General features: G+C 41.6%; 4 protein-coding genes across 4 annotated transcripts; 2 read left to right on the forward strand and 2 right to left on the reverse strand.

Annotated features, from left to right (window-relative positions):
• The first annotated feature begins 196 nt into the window (after positions 1-196).
• On the forward strand, positions 197-9,404 carry LOC145502850 (endoplasmin-like). Its single transcript, XM_081482248.1, has 12 exons — positions 197-332; positions 1,965-2,227; positions 2,496-2,738; positions 2,854-3,056; positions 3,317-3,635; positions 4,073-4,189; positions 5,430-5,806; positions 6,051-6,222; positions 6,376-6,761; positions 7,603-7,765; positions 8,237-8,485; positions 8,864-9,404. The coding sequence occupies exons 1-12, from the start codon at positions 281-283 to the stop codon at positions 8,906-8,908; spliced, it is 2,589 nt and encodes an 862-aa protein (XP_081338374.1). The 5' UTR covers positions 197-280; the 3' UTR covers positions 8,909-9,404.
• LOC145502847 (tetratricopeptide repeat protein 41-like) lies at positions 9,315-23,379 on the reverse strand. The gene is made up of 7 exons (XM_081482242.1): positions 21,779-23,379; positions 19,762-19,976; positions 18,889-19,248; positions 12,892-14,639; positions 11,678-11,912; positions 10,760-11,050; positions 9,315-10,251 (listed from the first exon to the last, which is right to left on the reverse strand). Exons 1-7 carry the CDS (start codon positions 22,201-22,203, stop codon positions 9,965-9,967), a joined length of 3,561 nt encoding a protein of 1,186 aa, XP_081338368.1. The 5' UTR covers positions 22,204-23,379; the 3' UTR covers positions 9,315-9,964.
• LOC145502854 (uncharacterized) lies at positions 15,541-17,545 on the reverse strand. The gene has a single exon (XM_081482254.1). The coding sequence runs from the start codon at positions 17,341-17,343 to the stop codon at positions 15,691-15,693; it is 1,653 nt and encodes a 550-aa protein (XP_081338380.1). The 5' UTR covers positions 17,344-17,545; the 3' UTR covers positions 15,541-15,690.
• Positions 17,562-18,719, forward strand: LOC145502857 (uncharacterized). The gene has a single exon (XM_081482257.1). The coding sequence runs from the start codon at positions 17,569-17,571 to the stop codon at positions 18,580-18,582; it is 1,014 nt and encodes a 337-aa protein (XP_081338383.1). The 5' UTR covers positions 17,562-17,568; the 3' UTR covers positions 18,583-18,719.
• Position 23,380: the final 1 nt, after the last annotated feature.

Here is a 23,380-nt window from a genome sequence, read left to right on the forward strand (position 1 = left end):
CAGAAATATTTATAAATTCTCACAACTATTGGGAAATTTTTGGCGCAAAGCGAAGGCTCACCCGCGGGAATCAATGAGTTTGCAGCCAAAAATTAACCAATGGAAGCGCTCCACGTTAAGCACGTGACTAAAATTAACCAATGAGCACGAGACACGAGCTTTGGCCGTGGTAAGTCCTGGTTGGTTTGTATCGCTTGAAAGCTGCAGTTTCGCTAGAAAGTTTTGCACAGGTTTTATCCTTTCGCTGTCAGTTCCAGCTGTTGCGACTGGTTTTCAAGGAATGGGGAGAAAAACGTACCTTCTAAGCCTCTTGGGGCTCCTTCTAATTTCTTGTAAGTGTATTTTTAACTTTCTTTTTGCTTTTTCTTTTGCGCAAGTAAGTTTAAAGTTTTGCAAGCTTCCTTGTCGTGACTGATGGTCCTGATGGAGAATTTAAACTGGGTTCAAAGCTTTAAATTTCAAGAAAATTTAAACGATACTTCGATTCAGATGTTCAGCACAGATCTCCGTCGGTTTTGCTTGAATGCAAGAACATCCAATATTTGTTTGGGTCATTTGAAAAAATCTTATGGCGTAACGTAACCAGTTTCGATCTTCATTCCACTTGTAGTTATCAATTAGTGAGAGTTGAATTTCCTTTTGAGCAATTGTCTTCTCTTATATGCCTACTGTTAGAATATGAGCTCTAGAATTTACGAACTATGTCATGAAGCTGCAGATCAGTTTAGATTTTAAAGACTGTCGGTTGGCCTACAAGTGTTGTTACTTTTATCTCGATTGAAAAGTTCATACAATTGATTTTTATCGATTGAATAAGGTACTATTCACTTCAATCAGATTTCTTTGTTCGCAATGAAATATCCATAAAAATCTATATTAAGAATGACAATCTGCATTTAAATTATTTTAATCAGTTTCGAAAACTCTAGCAGAAAACGTTTTCTATCGCTTCATGCTTCACGATTTTTCCAACCAAATTTTTCTCTCACCATTTTAGAAAGAATAAGTTTAAACCTTTTCCATTGGAACTGCCTCTGAATACAGTTTTCGGCTTTCAAACAATTCGTAAAGTAAAATTTTAGGGGAAAGTCTAAATGTAGTACATTCCATGAGGTATTGCAAAAACTGACACTTCAAGATTTTAAAAATCTGTCCTGGTTATATGGCAAGTTCTGATTGGCTGCTTGTTGTCAGCCAATTAGATTAGGCCAGATATGTCTTCCATATCCAAGAACAGAGTGCTTAGAGGCTATTTAGCCACTTGAGAAAGAATTTAAAATTTAATTCATCTACCAGTTTGCTTAATTGTTTTCTCAACAGTTAAATGACTTTTCATTTTCCATGCTTCTTTTGGATTGAAATAATTTCAACATTGTAGTACCTTTTTTAACTTTTTGTGATGAATAATACAGTTCTCTTTTGCGGGTGGTGTTTTGTTTGTTTCTTTACTCAGCTTCCAAAGTTTTTTGCAGATGTACAAGTTTTAGTAAATAGCATATAAGAATGCTTAGATTTTCAATTTTATTGCTTTAGTGCACCTATATTATTATGAAACTTGTGAATACAATTCCATCATTTTAAAGTCATCTAGGTTCTTTTTGCTAGATTTTCAATTTTTGTTGCTTCAATACACTGAATGTAGTCTTTTTTGCTAGATATTCATTGTTTGCTGCTTCAATGCACCTATAATAATATTAAACTTGAAAATACAATTCCATCAGGGTCTTTGACATGTAGGTCTTTGTCATAAGAGTCAGTGACTTGTACATGTACATGTAGCTTGATTACCTAAAATTTCTCCATTTTCAACAGCAAGTAACAAACGAAACAATCAACTTTTGTTTCATCAATTTCTTGTTTTGTATTAATTAACAGGACAAAAACCCAATCAGGGAAACAGAGTTAAATTTATGGTCATACTTGACATGTGTTTATAAATACTAATTTTTCTTTCTATTTTTCAGCTCTGTGTTTAGCCGAAGAGGATAAGACAGATGAGAAAACAGAGACAGAACCACCTACTGTAGATGAAGATGTCGGCAAAAGTAGAGACGGATCAAAGACTGATGACGAGGCTGTTCAGAGGGAGGAGGAAGCCATTAAACTTGATGGTTTGAATGTAGCACAGATGAAGGAACTTAGGGAAAAAGCAGAGAAATTTGCTTTCCAAGCTGAAGTTAGTCGAATGATGAAGCTTATTATCAACTCCCTGTACAGAAATAAAGAGGTAAGACAATGGTATAGCCTACAGATTTTGAACAGTTGAAAGTTTGCTGGAAAAATATCATACAGTATATCTGTACATGTGTTCCTGAGGGTGGCCGTTTAATAGGGGTTGAACTGTAGTACATGTAACATTTCCCTGAAACATCAAAACTCAACTTTGATGCAGAGCCGGGTAATAAATAGTGAGAAAGAGTAACAAAGAGTAACATGAATTTTATGTATGTACTACAAGTGGTGGCTTTTACAAAATCTGCTTCTCTTTTTTCCAGATTTTCTTGAGAGAACTTATTTCCAATTCGTCTGATGCCTTGGACAAGATTAGATTCTTGAGTCTTACTGATAAATCAGCCCTTGCTGCTACAGAAGAACTCTCCATTAAGATCAAAGCGGACAAAGAGAACAACATTCTTCATGTTACTGATACTGGTATTGGTATGACAAAGGACGATTTGGTCAAAAACTTGGGTACCATTGCCAAGTCAGGAACAAGCGAGTTTTTCCAGAAGATGGCGGTAAGAACTTAGCCTAAAAACTTATTGCATTGTAGTAGAATTTATTATTTTCAGTGTTATCTTGGCCTTGCATTGTGTGGTTTTCTTACCTCAAGCTTCATTGTTCAATATTCAGGATGCTCAGTCAAGCGATCAGGCGAGTGACCTCATTGGCCAATTTGGTGTTGGTTTTTACTCTTCGTTCCTCGTTGCCGACCGTGTGATTGTCACATCCAAACACAATGATGACAAGCAGTACATCTGGGAATCTGATGCTGCTTCTTTCAGCATCACAGAGGACCCCAGGGGCAATACCCTCCAGAGAGGAACGACCGTCAGGTAATTGACAGCTATCATTCGTCACTAGTTTTGCACAATTCCTAGTTTCTTTTGACTAACAAGGCCATGAGGCAGGTGTTGTCTTTGCAAATAATGACACAGATTTGAGCAAGATATGGCCTTATGCGCCTACTGGCACAATTATAAGAGATGATGATGATTTAAGCAAGATAGCAATATATACTGCAGTAACTTAAGATACATACTTTTGGTTTGTTTGTGTTAGTTTTTAACTGACAGATGTAAATATTTTTCTGCAGTGTACATCTGAAGGAAGAAGCTCGTGACTTCCTGGAGCCCGAGACCATTAAAGACCTTGTGAAAAAGTATAGTCAGTTCATAAATTTCAACATCTACCTGTGGACAAGCAAGACAGAGGAAGTTGAGGAGCCAGTCGAGGAGGAAGCCAGCACTGACGATAAGAAGGCTGATGAATCTGCTGAAGATAAGAAAGAGGAGAAAGATGAAGAGAAAGAGGAAGAGAAGAAGGATGAAGAGAAGGAGAAGGAAGACAAGGATGATGATGTGGAGGTTGAGGAAGAATCAGAAGAGAAGGAGAAGAAACCCAAGACTAAAAAGGTGTGCATCTTGAAAATGAACCCATTTGGCCCTTAGATGATGGCAATACTCCTAAGTACTTCCAAGCATTTTCTATAAGATGTCTCAGGCAGGCTTATTGGGTTTGAAAAGCAGTTGTCTGAAATTTGCAATTAGACTGGCTCATGATCAAGCCAACAATTTAAAACACAATCTGTAAAGAAAAAAGTAAGCAACTCTTCAAAAAGTCCGTAGACTTGTGGATACATGTACCAACCTGGAAAATCCTTGCTCTTGGGAGAATTATTGTGCTAGTGGTAGTTTTGCCGATATAATCAATTTTATCATTCTTACAACTTGTTTCAAGAGGTTGAGAGAATTAAGCAACTGATCACTCTTGGCAATACATGTAAGTTGGCTTATTGGAAACAGTAATCTTGTTTGGTTTGCTGATTCTTCTTTGATGTTCTTACCTGCAGGTGGAGAAAACTACCTGGGACTGGGAACTTATCAACACCAACAAACCAATCTGGAGCCGAAAACCCAAAGATGTCAAGGACGAGGAATATAATGAATTCTACAAATCATTCACCAAGGTAAATCTTGCTACAAGTGAACCTTGCTCGATGCTATGCACAGGATAGTTATTTATCAAGTGGATAGCATTGTCCAACTTTTGTACAACTGGGGTCTGGTTTGAAACTTGTTAATCAGAAAACAATATGACCTGCTGCACATACATTTACATGTACAGTGGAACCTCGATTTAACGAAGTCACTGGGGAGCGGCCAAATTCGTGCATTAAATCAAGGGTTCGTTCTATTGAAAACCTTGACATAACGAATTTGAAGGAAAACGACCGAAATGTTCGTTATATCGAGGTCATAGTTAATGATTGATTTGTAACACAGGTGACTTCTGTCATGCAATTCAATGCAATTTCCGTCACCCAGAAGTGTCACGTTTTGAGATGCAATTCATTAAGCATGGTGGCTTTCAGTATCAATTATTTTCACTTTTGAGCAGACGCACACCTTTTGTTTACAAAAGAACAACACTTTCAGAGTAGCAATTTGAAAATGTTGCAACACAGAGGTTATACAGAAAATTGTCTATGTAAACAAGGAACCATTGTAATTCGTTATATCGAGGTAGATTTTATGTTTGGGCTTCCGGATTATGTTCGTTATATCGAAGAATTCATTGTAACTTTGGCCAGGATATAGAATATCGTTCGTTATATTGGGGACTTCGTTAAATAGAGGTTTGTTAAATTGAGGTTCCACTGTACATACAATTATTGCCTGCATGTATGTGTAATTTTTAATTTTGTTATAGTATTTTCTTTGAGTGTAATGGTATGCTCTGTACCTTCTAACTTTGTTTCTGGGTTGTTTCTTTTCCTAACCATGAAAAATGAACAGTCATTTTACTTTGATAAGAAAGATAAAGAGAAAAAATCTGTAAGTTCAACAAGATTGATGTGTCATAAAGTTTGCTTTCAGGCAAGAGAAAGCATTTTGAGTAGTAGTCCTGCTTATAGATGACTTAGTGTGGCAATTACCTTATCTTCTCTAAGCATATTTACTCTTGAAAATCATGTTTATCATGTAAATGAAGGGTTCTCTTGCTTTTGTCATGTGTTCATTATTGTACCTAAATGTACGCAGAATGTAATCTAACAAGAAACTCATAAATTTATAAACCTCTTTCCCTTTTCTGGAATAATTTGGAATGGCGGAAATGTTGAAAATGAAGTACACTAGTTTTGGCATGCCGTTTTATAAGATTGCTTCAAGATATCAATCAATAATATTATGATTGATTTGTTTCAGGATCATGATGACCCTCTTGCCAAGACTCACTTTGTTGCTGAGGGTGAGGTGACCTTCCGTTCTATCCTTTATGTACCAAAATCAGCCCCTCACAACCTCTTCTCTGAGTACGGCAAGAAAATGGACCAGATCAAGCTGTATGTGCGACGTGTCTTTATCACTGACAACTTTGAGGACATGATGCCCAAGTACCTTTCCTTCATCCGTGGTGTTGTAGACTCTGATGATCTGCCACTGAATGTCAGTCGTGAAACTCTTCAACAGCACAAATTGTTGAAGGTTATCAAGAAGAAGCTTGTGCGAAAGGCTCTAGACATGATCAAGAAAATCCCCAAGGAAGACTACATGGATAAATTCTGGAAAGAATTCAGTACAAGGTATTTTTGCATCAGATGACTTTTATCCATCTTTTTATAGGGTTGGGCAAGGAATGGAGATGCTTAGGAAGTTTGGTAAGGGTTTTGCTGTAGAGCACATTGTCAGACAAACGTTTGTCAAGTACAGTGTAGTATTGTCCAGGGTCAAGGGGCTTTCTTCTCTGGCAAATGATTAAATCAGCTAACACTTTCATCTAGTAATGGTATTATTTTATAAAAAAGCTAATGTCTGTTTCTTGTATAGCATCAAGTTGGGTGTAATGGAGGACCACTCCAACAGAACTCGATTGGCCAAACTACTGCGATTCTATTCCTCCAACTCTGAGAAAGAAATGACAAGCTTGGCTGATTATATTGAGAGGATGAAGGAGAAGCAAGAGGCTATTTACTTCATGGCAGGAACTAGCCGTAAGGAGGTGAGACTCAGCTAAAAAATAGAAAGTACATCCCATAGGAAGACAATTTCTGTGCTTAGTATAACAGTAGTTTCCTGTTCCCCTTAGATATCATATGCCACCTTTATTTGTTTCACCAGTATAACTTATACCTTCACTTTTTTACAAATGTAGGTTGAGACCTCGCCATTTGTGGAAAAACTCCTGAAGAAGGGTTATGAGGTGTTGTACTTGATAGAGCCAGTTGATGAATACTGCATCCAGAGCTTGCCAGAGTTTGAAGGAAAGAAATTCCAAAATGTTGCCAAAGAAGGGCTGAAGATTGGAGAAGATTCTGAGAAACAGAAAAAGAAGCAGGCAGCTCTGGAGAGCACATATGAGCCTCTGCTGAAATGGCTGAAGGAAGATGCCCTCAAGGATCTGATTGAAAAGGCAGCTGTCTCTCAGCGTTTGGATGAGTCACCCTGTGCCCTCGTAGCCAGCTCATATGGCTGGTCTGGTAACATGGAGAGGATAATGAGATCTCAGGCCTATGCCAAGAGCGGTGACCCCAGTAATGAGTAAGTGCAACACGATCTATCAGGAGTACTCAGGCCTCAAAAAAAACTTGAATTGCCCTTTGGACAAGCAGCTCTCAGCTTTTGCTTGCCCTAGGCAAGTCTTAGTTTGCTCTTTTTGTAATTTAGTTGGAGAAGACTTGCTCAAGCCCTTGCCCATCAGGCAAGTGGGAGTGAAAAGTTACTTGCCCACCTGGGAAATCTACTTGTCCCAGTCAATCAGATGGCACTTTTTTTGAGCCCTGTACTACTTGCATTACAGTATATGCAGTCAGGGCATTTGTTAAGTCACGAAGTCAAACTTTAGGGTTAATGGAGGATGACCAGTTTTTTTTTAGCATCAGTATACGACAAAGAGTCAACTGTTAGTTTCTCGCTACTTCCCTTTCCCATGCGCTGAGGATCCCACTTAGCACATGTTAGTAAAAAGTAGCAAGATAGAACTGGTGCTGATCATAAAGAACAACTTTAGAGTTATTGATTGAGTTGGTCTTATTGTCAATGCCAACATTGTACTTAGTCTCTCAAAGAAGTCCAGCCAAGATAATTTATTTTAAAATTAATGGTTTCCAAAGTGTATCTATCAATCCAGTTTTTATAAATTTAAGGTGGGCAAAACTTGGCTATGGGTTATTTTGCATTGCATTTCTCATTTTCCAAACTTCCAATCACATCCTACACAAAGTGTACCCCAAAACATGGAATGAACTTCTTGAAAATAGATTCCACTTTACAAAGAATGGTGCTAAATGAAGAAATGTGTTTACATTTGGGGTTATAAACTTGATTTTTTTAAAAGTGCTTTACTAGTTATCCTAACTGTCTGTTTGGTTTTCTTTACTAGATACTATGCCAACCAGAAGAAGACCCTTGAAGTGAACCCCAGACATCCATTGGTCAAAGAGCTGCTCAAAAGAGTGGAGACAGACAAAGAAGACAAAACTGCTAAAGATCTTGCTCGTGTGCTCTTTGAAACTGCTACTTTGAGATCAGGGTACTTAATCAAAGTGAGTTTGACTTTATGAATGTTGCTCTTTGCAAATTCTCTTAGGGTTTGTCGCCTGGACTGCAGCTTTAATGGGCAATAATTACATAACTTGCAGGCTTCGTTTGTTAGCTAGCAAATGATTTTCAATTGTGCAAGTTTGTTCGGTCCACTGATGCCGATAAAATTCATTTTCCGGATGTTATTAAAAGAAAAGCCATGCCTGTACTATACACCTGTAACTCAGTGTTAACCTCAGGGCTTGTGATTAGGGTGGACTGAATTTTTCGGCTCGGAATGGTTATAACCAGGACTAGGTATGCATGCAGGTCTTGTCCAAAGGTTACCTTCATTTTGTAAATCGAGTCTTCTTTGTAGTGCACTCTACAGAGAGCTTCAGACGTCTCTATACATTTGTGTTGACTAATGTACAGTGAGCGATCAGCGTGTCTTTGTAGCGAGCTTCACACGATCAACCTTTTTACGTTTTCAGGACTCCCAAGACTTCGCTGGACGTATCGAGCGCATGCTCCGTCTTAGCATGGGAGTAGACCTGGAAGCCATGGTGGAACCAGAGGAGGAAGAAGCTGAGGAGAAGGAGGAGGAGGAAGACAAAGATGGAGAAGAGGTAGATGCAGAGGGAGACAAAGAAGATGAGAAGACGGAAGAGGAATCTACTACTGCGGAGGAGGCAGTGACGGAAGGAGAGACTAAACCGGATGAGAAAGAAGATGAAGTGGAGGTAAACACTCGATATTGACTCCTTGCCCTTCAGGAAGCTGGCACAGCAAAGTTAAACATTGACCCCTCTTTTCTTTGAGAGATTCGTCCTCCCTCAGTTCTGTAAGGTGACAACCAATAGTTCCATTACCACTTCCTTGGGTTGATAGCCTACAAAGAACAATGCCCTCTTCGAGCCTTAAAATTCCAGGTGATCTGAGACAATTTTCTCCCTACAATACGAAGTCACTGTCCAGCAGACAAGTGACAAGAATATAGAAAATAGTCAAGTGAGGGGTTTTAGCCTGTAACTCTCATTGAATCATTTTCATTTTGGGTTTGACAAGGGTTTATTTGCCGCAGAGAATTAACTGCCAGGTTAATTTCTGTTTCTCTTCAGGGTGAATCGAAAGAGGCCCCAGCAGAACCGAAAGACGAGCTTTAACAACCCAAGAACACTTTAGAATTTTGATAGACTTTATATTCTGGTGCGTTCACGTTGCGATGTTTGTCTTCCACGGTTGTACAAAAATAAGACGGCCAAAGAACTTCCTGGATCGAGAAGTATTTATAAGAAAGACGCCCAATTCGCAGGATAAAATATGCTGGAAGTGCCCTCTGGAAGCTGTTTCTTCTGTTTCAAACCTGCACTAGTCACCTAGAACTTAATGTAATGCCCTTCCCATTTAAAAAAGCCAATATTGAAATATAAGCAGCTTTAGAAGAGGCATTTCTCAGTGGATCTTGGAAACTTTCGCTTGAATTTTATTCTGAAAACTTAACCAGGGCCTCCGGAACATGGCTGTCCAATAAATTGCATTCTTACAAAGAAACGTTTTAGGCGAGGTTAATAAAAATATCATTTATAGTACAATGTACTTTTTGTTCTCATTAATAAATATAATAACTTTTGCTAAATGATTAAAAAAAACTGTATATCAGTTTACAAACATTAACGTCATTTACGATCACGTACGCTAACATCACCCAAGCGTGCGGTTGGCAGAAAGATCTTTCAAGCAAGTGAAACCCTCGCTTGGTGTCGAATGTCTAACACGATTTTCGGTAGGTGTCAGCGTTCGAATTTCCTTCAAGCGTTTACAGTGAAGCATCTCGTATTTTAATTGAGAACATCAAAATTCGCTGAGGCGCTTCACAGAGACCGCTCTGAAAAAACAGATTTTCGATCGTAACCTGCCGTAATAGAAACAGTCCGCGATACAGTGGTTTGAAACTTTTGCCGACCAGGAAATCTCTTTAGAGTGCTTGTGACGTCACTGATATCTTCCTTATATGGAGAGGGACTAATTATGTCCAACTATAGGCCTTCAAACTATTTTGTCGCAACAAGTTTGGAATACTCCTTTAATTAAGTAAACTTCGGGGCGGAATCGTCGCCTCTGAATTGCGGATTCTTAGCGACGAGGCAAGGATACTTTCGCACTTCTCGCTTCGCTGACAAAAACTGCGCCTAGACAATAACTGATCTGGGACAACCGTTCTACGATGTACTTGCTTGGCGGAAATCAAGATTTCGAGAAGATGTCTTCGTTAAAGGGCGACTTCTAAGGCCGTCCAATGCAAGTAACTCTTGGTCTTTCGCAGTTCCTTTGCCACTAAATTTTGCGCCCACATCGACTGTTTCCAATGACATCAGGGCACGCCTGATTGTCTTGGTGTCTGTGTGATAGACGCCCTGTTTTGCTGTGTTTATGTCCAGTGCACGCTGGAAAAGCAGCTTGGCTTCTCTCGTGGCATCTTTGGTGCCCTTGGATTGAAGTAGTTTACCTGGTAATTGAAGAGACGAGTCAGAAAAAAAAAGCATTTTCACGGGGAAATAATTCATCTGCACAAGTTCCGCAATAGACTTCCAGGTTTTTCGCTGTTGTAGGTATTCTCAGCTTTCGCTCCTGCACTTTACGCTCTCCGCAATCGGGTTGTTAACGTCGTAAATATTTCTCCCGCTCCGAGCTCGACCTAGATCTAAAGAAGGCAAACTACTTGTGTGCTCAGAATCTAGAACGGAACCTGCGTTTACTTGTTCCATAGTTAGTATGCTTGTTCATGACAAGGCTAGCAAAATTAGCGCCATAATACATCGGGGGGAAGTGGGAGACTCGCGAATATTTGTTGTCGGATCATTTCCGAGCCAACTTCTATGCTTCGTAAGCCCTCGGGCAACGTTCGGGAACTGCTTCAGTGTATTCTATGAAAACTGCCCCATGTGTAAACCAATCAAAATTAAGGAATATGCCCTCAATTATACAAGCTATATCAAAACACTCTCTATACTGACCTAACTTGAACAACGTATTTGCAACAAGCAAATGAGACGGACCCAAGAGATCTTCACGCATGCTCAATGCACGGCGAAACATTTCCTCCGCCACTGTGACATCCGGGGACTCTGTAGCGTCTGAACACGAGAGCGAGGTCAGCGCGTCATAAATCTCCGCCACCAGAGGATGAGAAGACCCGTACCATTCCTCTGTCATCTCCAACGATTTGCGAAACAAAGACTCGGCGTCTTCGCAGCGTTTTTGTTTTGCCGCTAACAAACCCATGCGAAAATAAACGCTGCTCTGGCCTAAAAGAAGAGAAAAAGAGAAAGACGAAATATAGGATAACACGGCCTTTTCAACAGTATGCCAAGGGGATCAGTTAAACTTCCCGATGTAAAGAGCTCGTAGTGTTTTGAAGACAAGTTGTAACTTCTTTGAGTTCGAATTATTTGTTTTCAACCTTCTGTCACTAAAAGCTGGCAATGAACAGGGCTACAGGTTCTTTCTTTTTCAAAGTTACACAAATTGGACCAGGGAAGCAATTCTCTAACATAACGGTAGCGCTGCGAAGAAGGGAAAGATTTTCTATTATAAATTTTCGAGAAAGCAGTGTTGGCCATCTTGACAAAAGGAGCTCAGTCACAGCATTCTTAGTTAGCCAAGTGCAAAATTACCTTTAAATTAAAGGAAACCCTAAGGTAATAGTTTTCTAAGATAGAAAAACACCAAGAGATAAAAAATAAACGATAAAGGAACAAGGATGGTTCAGGATGGAGAAGATTAACACGGATTACAAACGACGAATTTGAAAAATTGAGGCTAAACTTTTCAAGATGCGCTAACCGTGACGTAGCTGCTTTACAGAATACGAGTGTAACATGGCTTATTTGCTTGGAATTGATAACAGCCAGGAGTTTATGTCAGGTACTTACCAGGAAACTGTTGGGCAAGTTTCATGTGCTTCATTGCGTCATCCAAAATAGCGCCGACGTTATCCGAGCCTGTCTCCTCTGTTTTATCTTTAACCGAGGTTGGCGTTTTCACTCTTCCGCTCCTTGCAGAAGCACGTGATCGACTCACTACTTCCGGTGGAAGTGACACGTGACTTGGCAGTTGACATAGAGCGATGTGATTCAAGAGGCGGCCAATCATAGCCGCGTGTTCAACCTGGAACCCAACAGAATGCAACTTAGAAAGGATCACATAAGATAGCAATAAACAAAATCTAGAAAACGAGACTTTAAGGATCGTTTCACCGTTCGGAACGCATTGTCCTAAAGCAACAGGGATCTCGATTTTTTGGCGGATTCGAAGGTTCCACATTGGGCAATCATCGATTTGGCCTAAAGTGGACTCATCAAAGACGTTGTTTTTATCCGTTAAGTCTCTGAACAGAACCCTAGTTTGTGACCATTCAAATGAAAACTGTTGAGCAGTACTTTCGTGTGGTACTATTTATTATGCTCTACAAGGTGGTTTTAACGTTCACGTCTGTGAACAAAACCTTAGTGTGTGACCGATGTGACTGGAACTTTCATGTACAAAGGATTCCAATTTTACATGCAGCCAGTAGGTCTGTGGAGGAAGCCCCACAGCATGTGACAATTCAAATGGAAGCTCTTATTGACCTTATTAATAGTACTTTCATGTGGTGGTATTTTATTTTCTCGGTTTCTCAAATCGAAATTTGTATTTACAATGGTAATTGTATTTACAATTGTTTCTGTCTGAAATCATGCTGAAATCAGAAGCATGATTTCAGACCGAAAATTGTACGACACGAAGTTCAATTGTCACTTTATTACCTCCATTTTGAAATCGCACAATTTAATCCCTCAAATACAGGATTTTGGTCATTACCAATATTTTATTGATCCAGAGCCGGTTTGTTGAAAAAGCAGAACCGGAAACGCTTTTACATGTCATTTTGTACGCAGAACAGAAAAAGATGCGATTAAGCGAAAAAAATAGTGCGATTCGTGAATTAATCGCACTGCTGAGAACCAATCCGATTGCAAGGACCACCAGTGTTTCAAAACGGAAGTAATAAAGTTAGTGGGTTTAATATCACTAAAGCGCCTTAACGTGTCAGAAACACGTCTTACCGTGTCAAAAGACGCCTTATCGTGTCAGAAACACGACTTACCGTGTCAGAAACACGCGTCATTTCTGCTACAGATTTCAAGGCACCATTAAACCAATACACCGCTCTATTCGGCTCAGATAGTTTGAGATACAAATTCCCCAATGACTCCTGTATATCACAGAGCAAGTAAATGTCCTTTACTGAAACTACAGGATATGCCATTTTGTAAGCGTTCCAGAGGAGGTTCTGGGCCATAACATCATGCCCATTTTCCGCCAGAAAGTTTCCTGAAAAGTAGTGAACAAGCGCTACTTCAAGTTGAGAAAATTCCTCGTCGCTGCTCTTACGGCACAACTCGTCAACGGCCGAGAATTCTCTGGTTTTTGAAGAAGCAGATCTGACGTCTCGTTCTGTTGTTTCCTTTGATTCGCTTTGTAATCTCTCTTCGGCCTTAATGGCCATTTGATAGAGAATCTCTTCAGGTTTACGGTTTGCCTGCTTCAAAACACTCCAGTATGACAACAGATCGATCCTTCGTCGTTGCTCGCTTTTCAAACTCACGAGCTTTATAAACACTCTCGGTTCACAAATTGTTTTGCTCAGTGCGTCCATGTTTCCACTCATCTCCAGTTGCCATGGTAACTCGTCCACCATGCGCCCGGATGAAGGTTGTTTGGAAAAGAAACTTGAGAGCACAGTGTGACCCTGTTGCTTCTGTCGTTCCCAGTTCTCTTGAAATGCGGGTGAAACCGCGCGTTCTTGGGACGGAGAGGTGAGGTTACCCAGCAACGCAATTTCCACGGTACCGCGGACAGACTGGTGCGGAAAGGTAAACAACCCAGACGGCATTTCGATGAGCGCATGCTCCGCGATCAAACGAAGCATTTCCCAATGCGCCTTGGTCACCTCGTAGTTCTTTATGTAGCCCATGACTTGGAGAGCGCCTAGAGCCTCGCTTTCAGATAATCCCTCACGTGACAGAGCAAAGAGCCTCAGCACATCAGCCACCCAGCCACTGTTCATACGATCACGTGATACCTGCGCCTTAATGGCGGGAACAGGGCTGCGCGAAACCGCTGGGCGCAACCAGCCGTATTCATGAGTCCAACGACGAAATATCAAGCTCCACAGATCGAAGAGAGTCGGCGCATGAACGTACGACTCTAGCAACCTGTCCGCGTTCTTGTGCGCGCCCAAAACACGCAACTCACAGGAAAGGGCGACGTAAAACAAGGGAAGGTGTGCCAGATTGGAAGAAGTTATCCTTGACAACCGGGTCGCGTCCAAGAACTTGTAGTTGGAGCCAACATACTCTTTCAGAAGATCATTCTTGCCTCTAACATCAAACAGCCGGGGCATGTCAATACAATAGGCATCCCTCCTTTGCGACAGTGCGCGGTAAGTGATGTCCGCTCTGGTCGTGGTGACGATGATTCTGCAGGAGACTGGGACTGAGGACGGCAGCCATTGCATCTCCTTGACTTTAAACGCGGCAACATCTAAAGCGTGTCCCAAATGATCGGCCCCGTCCAAGACGATTACAGAAGGACCTAAGGAGATGGCCGCTCTGAACGCTTCCACCACTCGAGTGAAGTCGCTCAGGTCCTGGTTGTCCGCGAGGTCATCGACGTCAGAATCAAGATACTGAAGCCGTAGTTCGCTTGTACAGCGGCGCATGAAGTTAGCAATGTCACTACTGCCCGAGTCGCAGCCGACAAAGTGGGAAATGGTGACGACCTGGGGATAGCTTGAGGTCAACTGTTTCAGCCAATGAGCTACGAGGGTAGATTTACCACAGCCGCTCTCACCTGAGACACAGAAAGAAGCAAGCAGTAGTTTGAAATACATGTGGGAAATGACACAAATTAAACAAGCTACGAGTACATCCTTTCGACTGTAAATTAAAGAAAGTTTCTATAAAGAAAACGAGAAAATAAAGAACTTGTATGCTCACAGCTGAAAAACAGAAGGCTTGAAAAAGTTACCAGAAGCCGCCAAACAACTTCTAATGATGCACATAAAAGATTCAATTTATGTACCGCTTGTTTTGCTACCTTATGGAAAGAACAACCGGAAGTAGCGCTATGAAATGTCTGAAAGGTCTAAAAGCAACGAGGATCTTTAATTTCAGAATTTTACAGGTAGTATTTATTGTAATTTGAACAACATTGAAACATTCAGAGTTCAGTCGAGCCAGGCCTATTTTCTTCGAGTCTTCAAATCACTATACAATTGATCATGTGACTCCCTTCCACAGGCCTTTCCAGGAAGACTGGCAACTCAAACGTGGACGAAACGCCACTATTTGTAGCCGTCAAGGTATCTTTTAGGATCTTTTAGGGTTGCTTGCGATTAGAAGTAATAAAAACTGCTGTTATGTTCGTTTTAAAGTGGTATCTTTTAGGGGTCAAATAAAGCTCGCGTCACGCCCAAATTGGTCTCATTTTGGGGTTTAATTCAAATTTTCCGCCGCGCATCCTCAACCTTTTCACGTAGGAGTCTCCCAGGGGTTTCAACGCCCCGGGGACAGGGACTCCCATATAAAAAGGACGGGGGTGCCCGTCGGAAGTTTTGAAAAGAACCCATAAGAGGTACTAAGATCCTGTTCTGTGGGCGTGGCTAGAAATTTTTATCATCCCTAACAGGTGCTGATTCTAAAACAACACATAATCCCCTGTTATGTTTTTTTCCGACATAATACCCTAAATCAACAATGATTTAGATAAACATATACAGGCAAAAACTAACGATAGATAAATCCGACGTTTCGGCGACATCTTGGCGCCATTGTCAAGGGAAACTAATTAAATATGCGATTTCAAGAGTAACTAAGAGTTCAGAGTTTCTAATTTGCATAAGTTAGACAAAGACTTTAGCGCGAACTGAGTCTGATTGTACATTTAAACACGGTCGTAATTGTTTAATGAGTAACATCTCATTAATGAGACAATCAAACTTGTTGTGGCATTTTTTCAACACGCTAAAACAATTGCGAAGGTCATCCGGAATCCTGCCTGCGTGTCTATTATCATAGTGATTGCGTACTGACGAGGTCTTGCTTCTATGTCCATCAACGCGTACGAACAGATGGCCACGGGTGTAACCGACATAACCAGCATCGCACTGGTCACACTTGAAGTTATACACAACGCATTGTTGATCAATGAGCTGAGGCTTAGGTTCGCTTGTCGGTAACTCCTGGGCAATCTTGCGGCTCGTAAACACCGGTTGAACACTGGTCTGCAGCTTCACACTGAGATCTTTCAACTGTGTCTTCACAATATTAGCAGACTCCTGGTCTTTAAAGGGTATGACAACCCGAGTAGTGTTTTCTGTCGTAGATCTGGATCGTAATGAGGGCTGGTCAGCGACCTTTAAATTTAGGAAGGTTTTGACAGTGGAGTCAACAAGGTGCTTGGGATATTTCAGTTTAGAGAAAACAGACTTCAGTCGTTCGCACTCCTCAGTGAAGTAGGACCATGACGAAGACAGGCGATGTGCGCGATCGAGCATAGTTGTCAATAGTCCGCGCTTGTACCTATTATCGACATGACTGTGGTAATGGAGAAGCAGACCACTGTTTGTTGGCTTCACAAACACTTTAGTTTCAATACGAGGCGCTCTGTTTAGGAGTTGAGTACCGAGAAAGGGAAGCATTCCATCATTTTCGACCTCCATAGTGAAGTTGATGGCGGGGTGAGCGTGGTTGAGGGTGTTAAGAAAGTCCCTAGCTGTAGACAAATCGGGCATCACAGTGAATGTGTCGTCAACATATCGACGATAGTAAGGTGGCAGCTTGCCCTCAACATCTAGTTTCTCTTCAATAGACGACATGAATACGTTGGCTAGCAAGGGCCCAAGGGGTGACCCCATCGCTACTCCGTCGATCTGTTCATACAGGGATCCATTAAATTGGAAAAGCTGCCCCTTGGTGGCCACACCCAAAAGATCAATAAGGTCTTGCTTTGAAATGTTCAAATCATACTCGGAATTAAACCAGTTGTTTCTAAAGGCTCTGTCTGCGAGAATCGTAATGGTTTCATCCAAAGGTACATTCGTGAACAAGGAGGACACATCATAGGACACCAGCAAGTCACCAGGTGTTATGTTGAGGTCTCGCGGTAGTTCGTTCACAAAATCGAAAATGTCCGTGACTGTGTACTGATTTAACGACAACGGTTTGAGCTTGTTGTCCAACCATTTCGCCAGAGCATAATTATACGTATTAGTCGCTGATAGGATTGGTCGCATGGCTAATTTCTCCTTGTGTGTTTTCGGCAACCCGTACAGGTGTGCCAGTCTAGAACCGGTCGGACGAAGAGACTGGGCCACAGCGTGAGGGAGGATCCTTGTGATGATAGATTGTACAAGAGCCTCCTTTGCTAAAAGCGGATGATAGTGCTTGGGTGGTCTGCCTCGGGTTTTTGGTCGTTCAGAAGGAATGGGACGAAATTTGCTGGTGTCATTGACAGAAGCTTCAGATAGTAGATGTATATATTCCGACTTATCCATTACAACGACACCTGAGCCTTTGTCCGGTTTTGTTATGACGATATCATCACGGCGCTTTAGTTGTTTAATGGCTGTCAAAAGCTGTTTAGGAGGACTCGAACCTTTATGGTTGATGTAATTGAGAGCTATAGATTTTAATGTTGCGGCAGCCAGTTCCTTAGAGTTCTCACTGTTTAGATGCCGTTCCAAGTCCCAGTAGGCCTTCTCAAAGGCGACGGAGTAGCGATGGGGTCACCCCTTGGGCCCTTGCTAGCCAACGTATTCATGTCGTCTATTGAAGAGAAACTAGATGTTGAGGGCAAGCTGCCACCTTACTATCGTCGATATGTTGACGACACATTCACTGTGATGCCCGATTTGTCTACAGCTAGGGACTTTCTTAACACCCTCAACCACGCTCACCCCGCCATCAACTTCACTATGGAGGTCGAAAATGATGGAATGCTTCCCTTTCTCGGTACTCAACTCCTAAACAGAGCGCCTCGTATTGAAACTAAAGTGTTTGTGAAGCCAACAAACAGTGGTCTGCTTCTCCATTACCACAGTCATGTCGATAATAGGTACAAGCGCGGACTATTGACAACTATGCTCGATCGCGCACATCGCCTGTCTTCGTCATGGTCCTACTTCACTGAGGAGTGCGAACGACTGAAGTCTGTTTTCTCTAAACTGAAATATCCCAAGCACCTTGTTGACTCCACTGTCAAAACCTTCCTAAATTTAAAGGTCGCTGACCAGCCCTCATTACGGTCCAGATCTACGACAGAAAACACTACTCGGGTTGTCATACCCTTTAAAGACCAGGAGTCTGCTAATATTGTGAAGACACAGTTGAAAGATCTCAGTGTGAAGCTGCAGACCAGTGTTCAACCGGTGTTTACGAGCCGCAAGATTGCCCAGGAGTTACCGACAAGCGAACCTAAGCCTCAGCTCATTGATCAACAATGCGTTGTGTATAACTTCAAGTGTGACCAGTGCGATGCTGGTTATGTCGGTTACACCCGTGGCCATCTGTTCGTACGCGTTGATGGACATAGAAGCAAGACCTCGTCAGTACGCAATCACTATGATAATAGACACGCAGGCAGGATTCCGGATGACCTTCGCAATTGTTTTAGCGTGTTGAAAAAATGCCACAACAAGTTTGATTGTCTCATTAATGAGATGTTACTCATTAAACAATTACGACCGTGTTTAAATGTACAATCAGACTCAGTTCGCGCTAAAGTCTTTGTCTAACTTATGCAAATTAGAAACTCTGAACTCTTAGTTACTCTTGAAATCGCATATTTAATTAGTTTCCCTTGACAATGGCGCCAAGATGTCGCCGAAACGTCGGATTTATCTATCGTTAGTTTTTGCCTGTATATGAATACCCTAAATGATACCGGAAAAGCTCCAGCCGTGGACCTTTTGAGGCTGAACACCCTAAGACTAAAGAGGCAACAAAACCGCTTTTTAAAAGGGATGAAGAACACCTCAGTCCTTTTTATCTGTGAGTCCTTCCCCCGGGGGTTCAATGGTAGATCTTCTGCACACACATACCAGCTATCACCAACACAGGGGGCAATGTTTCCTTGTCACTGCCAGGAAGACTGGTCATAAAAGTGCCTAACACCGCAGCTGGTACCACCATGCTTGTCTTTCTTCTAATTCCCTGGTCCACTTCAGCATGAACGCTTAGCACCTCAAGCATCTCTCTTATCCTTGGTGTCTTGACGAAGACTTGGCGTCGCGCCATTGCAAATGCCTCATGAGCGGACCACTGACGGAAGACTTCTGACTCTGTGCTGGAGAATACGAGTGGATTGATTGGAGGGTACAGCAAGTCAATGACTGCTGCCCAGTCTTTAATCAACAGGTCTCCAAGCTCTTCCAGGGTGGTAAAATAACGCACAGGCAACTCTGATATGAAATAGAGAAATATATACCAGTTTGTCTTGCTGACTTGCATTTCTTTGAGGAAATTTCCATAGAAATAGTAGAAGTGGCAAAAAGACAGACCAAGCAAGATTTTCATTAACGTTTTCAACAGGAGGGCAACTGGTTTTCACAGGTGGGCAAAACTTTTTGAACTGAACTTCTTTATAAGAAAAACTTTCCTCCAGATGGTCAAACCAGGTGAGCAAAACCATCCTCTCAGCCTGTCAATTTGTCTGGTGCCCACAGTGCCACGTCAGTTATATGAAATGGTTTCCAGTCCTTTTGAGCCCATTTTAGTTTAGAAATTTAAGGTGGCTCTGAAACCCTTCTGATGACTTTTACACCTTGAAACAAGTTTTGTCTAAACACTCAGCCCCCAAGAAATTCACCCCCTCCCAAAACCAGAAACATTAATTATGGCCCAGAATAATTCTCCCACATCCAACCAATGGCCTTACAATCAACACATCAGTTATTCAAGACTGGGTTACAAACCTGTGTCGATGGTCTGCTGTTTAAGTTCTCTTAGTTTCCTTGCAGCATATTCACTCTCAGGTTTATAAATAGACAAAATACTGTCTTGCTGGCAGGGCTCAACATCCTGAAGCTTTTCTTCCACATGGGCGGAGTTGCGGAAATAGAAGTAACCATAGTCATATTTCTTACGGAAGGAAGCCTGCACAATTTCCAACTCAGTGATGCTGTTATATCTAGAATGCAAAATGACCCAAGATAAGAACCGTGATCAACATTTTATTAATCAGTTATACAAAAATAACTTATTAGCGGAGCACCATAACTATAGGAACAGAATCAGATGCGTGCATAGAAATAGAAACCCATGCAACTCTTTTCTCATGGTCAACATGGCCAACAGCATGGATCGTGGGCGGTGCGCCCAACAACGATGACGACATCGCACTACATGGCGGCCATACTACAGCTAATACCAAGTCATGCAGCCTTGGTTTACAGCATGCATATTGGACATCCATGTTATGGTTAATTGACACCTGTCAAAATAGGGTATCCACTGACCAGTATCACGTGACCATATCACTGGCTCAAGTTTAGAGCTCATCGAGACCACAGGTTTTTTTTTAAGTTGACCGCTCACCAAGTGCTGGTTTTTGGATTGGATCGCGAGCTCATGTTTGGTTAACTTGTTGTAATCAAGGCTGGATTGTTCAGTGAACAGTGAACACTTACAATTTGTGGAGAGACTCCAAAGCACAACCAACAGTGAACTTCTCTTAACCTGGGGTCTTTTGTTTTGTGTACTTTGAGATTATAGAAAGCCAAACAAAAAACAGAAAATCTCTCCGCAAAGTTACAAAACTCAAATGAGACTTTTCAGGCTTTGAAAAACCCGGTCCCATAGCTCCACTTTTAGGCTTGGCTAAATCTATATATCATATTGTATGTTGTACAGTGCCAATAAAACGTATGATTTGGTAAAATATCCTACTGTTATGTAGTTGAGATGAGAACTTTGGCATTACAGGAGTTCTGGTTTTTGAGCCAATTTGGTCTGAAATAAATAGGTAGTCAAGAGTATACATGAACATTTTGACCATTTAGGTATGAAATAAGTTGTGACTGGTTTAGTCTGGTCATTAATTATGTAAACTATCTCAGTTTATCACTGTTGTCATTCATGTCTTGAACTTTAATATGCCTGGTCTGAAATAGTGTAATGATTTTTGGGCCAGGTCTCAAATAGGCTATGTTAACAGACATACACAATGTATTGTGTTGTTCCAGAAAACATCTACACCCTGCCCATGAACTGCACCCCTATCCCTCTGGAAATTCCAGTTTTGGTTGATACTATCTTAAAAAACTTTGGCTTTGAGATCCCCAGGGTGGGTATAAATATACTCTGAAACCACACTTTGGGTCTGAAATAGGGTAAGTTCACCTAACCTTAAGCTGTCTGTCAATTTCTAGACAGCCACTGCGCTGTGGCCAATCAGATAGCAATTACTAGAGACAATTTCATGGCCTCTTTGAGGGAGAGATAATAACCTTGTGTTCATCATGTGATATGTGAATTAAAATCACCACATGTTCTCCTCTTCAAGAACCCAAGAATGCTTGCTAACAGAGTATATATGTTTGTGTACAGTACTTTCCAACTTTATCCTTACAGTTAACCAAGGGATCGATTCCAGGGAATGCTGGTGATCTATGTGCATAAAACCATACCTGTTCTTGTCTTCAAGAACTTAAGAGAGCTTGATAGCAAGCTATGTTTGTGTATTTCCCAACATATCCCCACGGTTACCCCGTGGATGGTTCCCTGGGGGAAAAGTGGTGGTAATGTCTAATGGTATAAAAAGCCCTTCATGTTCTCCTCTTCAAGAACCTAAGAATGCTTGCTCGCAGACTATGTTTGACCATGTTTGTGTACCTGTGTACAGTACTTTCCAACATATCCCTACGGTTAACCCAGGGATCAATCCTATGGGGAGAGCCGGTGATATACGGGATATGTGCATGAAGCACCTACCTGTTTTCCTCTTCAAGCACCCAGTCGTACCCACATGCTGCAGCCGTCTCGAAGTTCCTGTCCAACCATTCCTCTGTAGCGGGGTCCTTCTCTTCCGACTCAGCAGCCCGATGGACCCCGTAAGTGTCCCCTAGCAAGCAAATGAAAAACGGAGCACACCTACCGATACTATCCAAACACATGCGGAGGACGTGTTCGTTATTTTGTTGAGATTGACTCTTGTTCCAACGTAAATCTACGGGTATGAAAGAAGTTCCTCGCTCTTTGCATATTCTGTTCAGCTGAGGGAATATTCTCTCTTGCAAGAAGTCTCGCTCGGTGTGGAAATCTCTGAACGTGGAACACACGAAAGGACGAATTATCTGTCTTCGCGCTGCCTCACTTCTCGCCGTGGGCAAACTCGATCCGTCTCGCAGTTTCGGCATCGATCGCGAAAAAATTACTTCTAATAAAAACTATCGTATCCCTACTGTTAAGGTGAATAGGAAGTAGTTACAAAAACGACCTTAAACGACTTTATCATGAGTCAATAACTGCGTTCTCGATTGGCGGTCTTTGTTCCCACGAAAACATAACAAGCTCCAGGAGCAACGAGAATATGCTAATTGCAGCAGAGAGAAGTCTGGGTACTAGCCAAACCAAAACACGGACAGGGGAGGGTGGAGTGTTAACTCGAAAGAAATAAAAATAAATAAAATAACTTTTTTTGTTGGCGTGCGTTCACTAATTTGGTCTCTAGAAAGGATTTTTAACAACCACTCACAGAAGTTGGTCACCAGTTCAGTTACGAGACTTTTTTTCTTTCAAAAACTGGGAGATACTTTGGTTAGACCTCACCCGGACGGGGGAGAATGGACCTGATGGGCTTGGCTACACAGCAGTAGCGTGACAGCGCCAAGATTCACGTCTCCTGTCGAAGTTCTGTAATGTTTTTGCCGGTTTATGAAATGAAATCACGCTTCTTTCTCCATGTGAGGCCGATTATTACTAGGGTTTGGCGTTCTGCTGCGGGTCTTCTATTACTGTTCAAAGACTGGTTTTGTGAGGTACAGTTGAAAGAGGAAAACGTGATGTGATCTAAAATTTGAAGGCTGGAAGACAGTCACGAAACACAGCTGAGAAAAAATCAAGACGGCAGACGACAGTGTGGTATGTGAACTTCCATACCTACATAAGCTTACTATTATTTTGACAAAGCATTTTGCGAGAAATGTCTGTTCATGTCTGTTGGGAGATCATTGTTAGTGCTGGGACTGATAGAATCATTAACCCCTGGGGCAGGGGGGTTGGGGGAGTACTCTACAAAGTTTAATACGGAGGGGCTCCACCCCAAGGTATACCATTTTGACAGAAGGGGTACCCCTTTCGGATTGTTTTAACACCAAAAAAAAGTCTTCTTGTTATTTTCATGTTGTGCATGAAAGTAAATGATCCAGCCATAAAGTGGGTCTGTTCAAAATCTTTTAAAAGGACCTTTAAAAATAACTCAATGACAGATTAATCCCTACCATTCCATATACCTCAATTTTTTTAGCTCCCTTAACTCTTTTATATATCTGAAGCCTAAGGGTTATAGGCCATTATAGGGAGTACTCCCCCCCC

Source organism: Orbicella franksi, chromosome 11 (genome assembly GCF_964199315.1).
Source record: "Orbicella franksi chromosome 11, jaOrbFran1.1, whole genome shotgun sequence".
Lineage (NCBI taxonomy): Eukaryota > Metazoa > Cnidaria > Anthozoa > Scleractinia > Merulinidae > Orbicella > Orbicella franksi.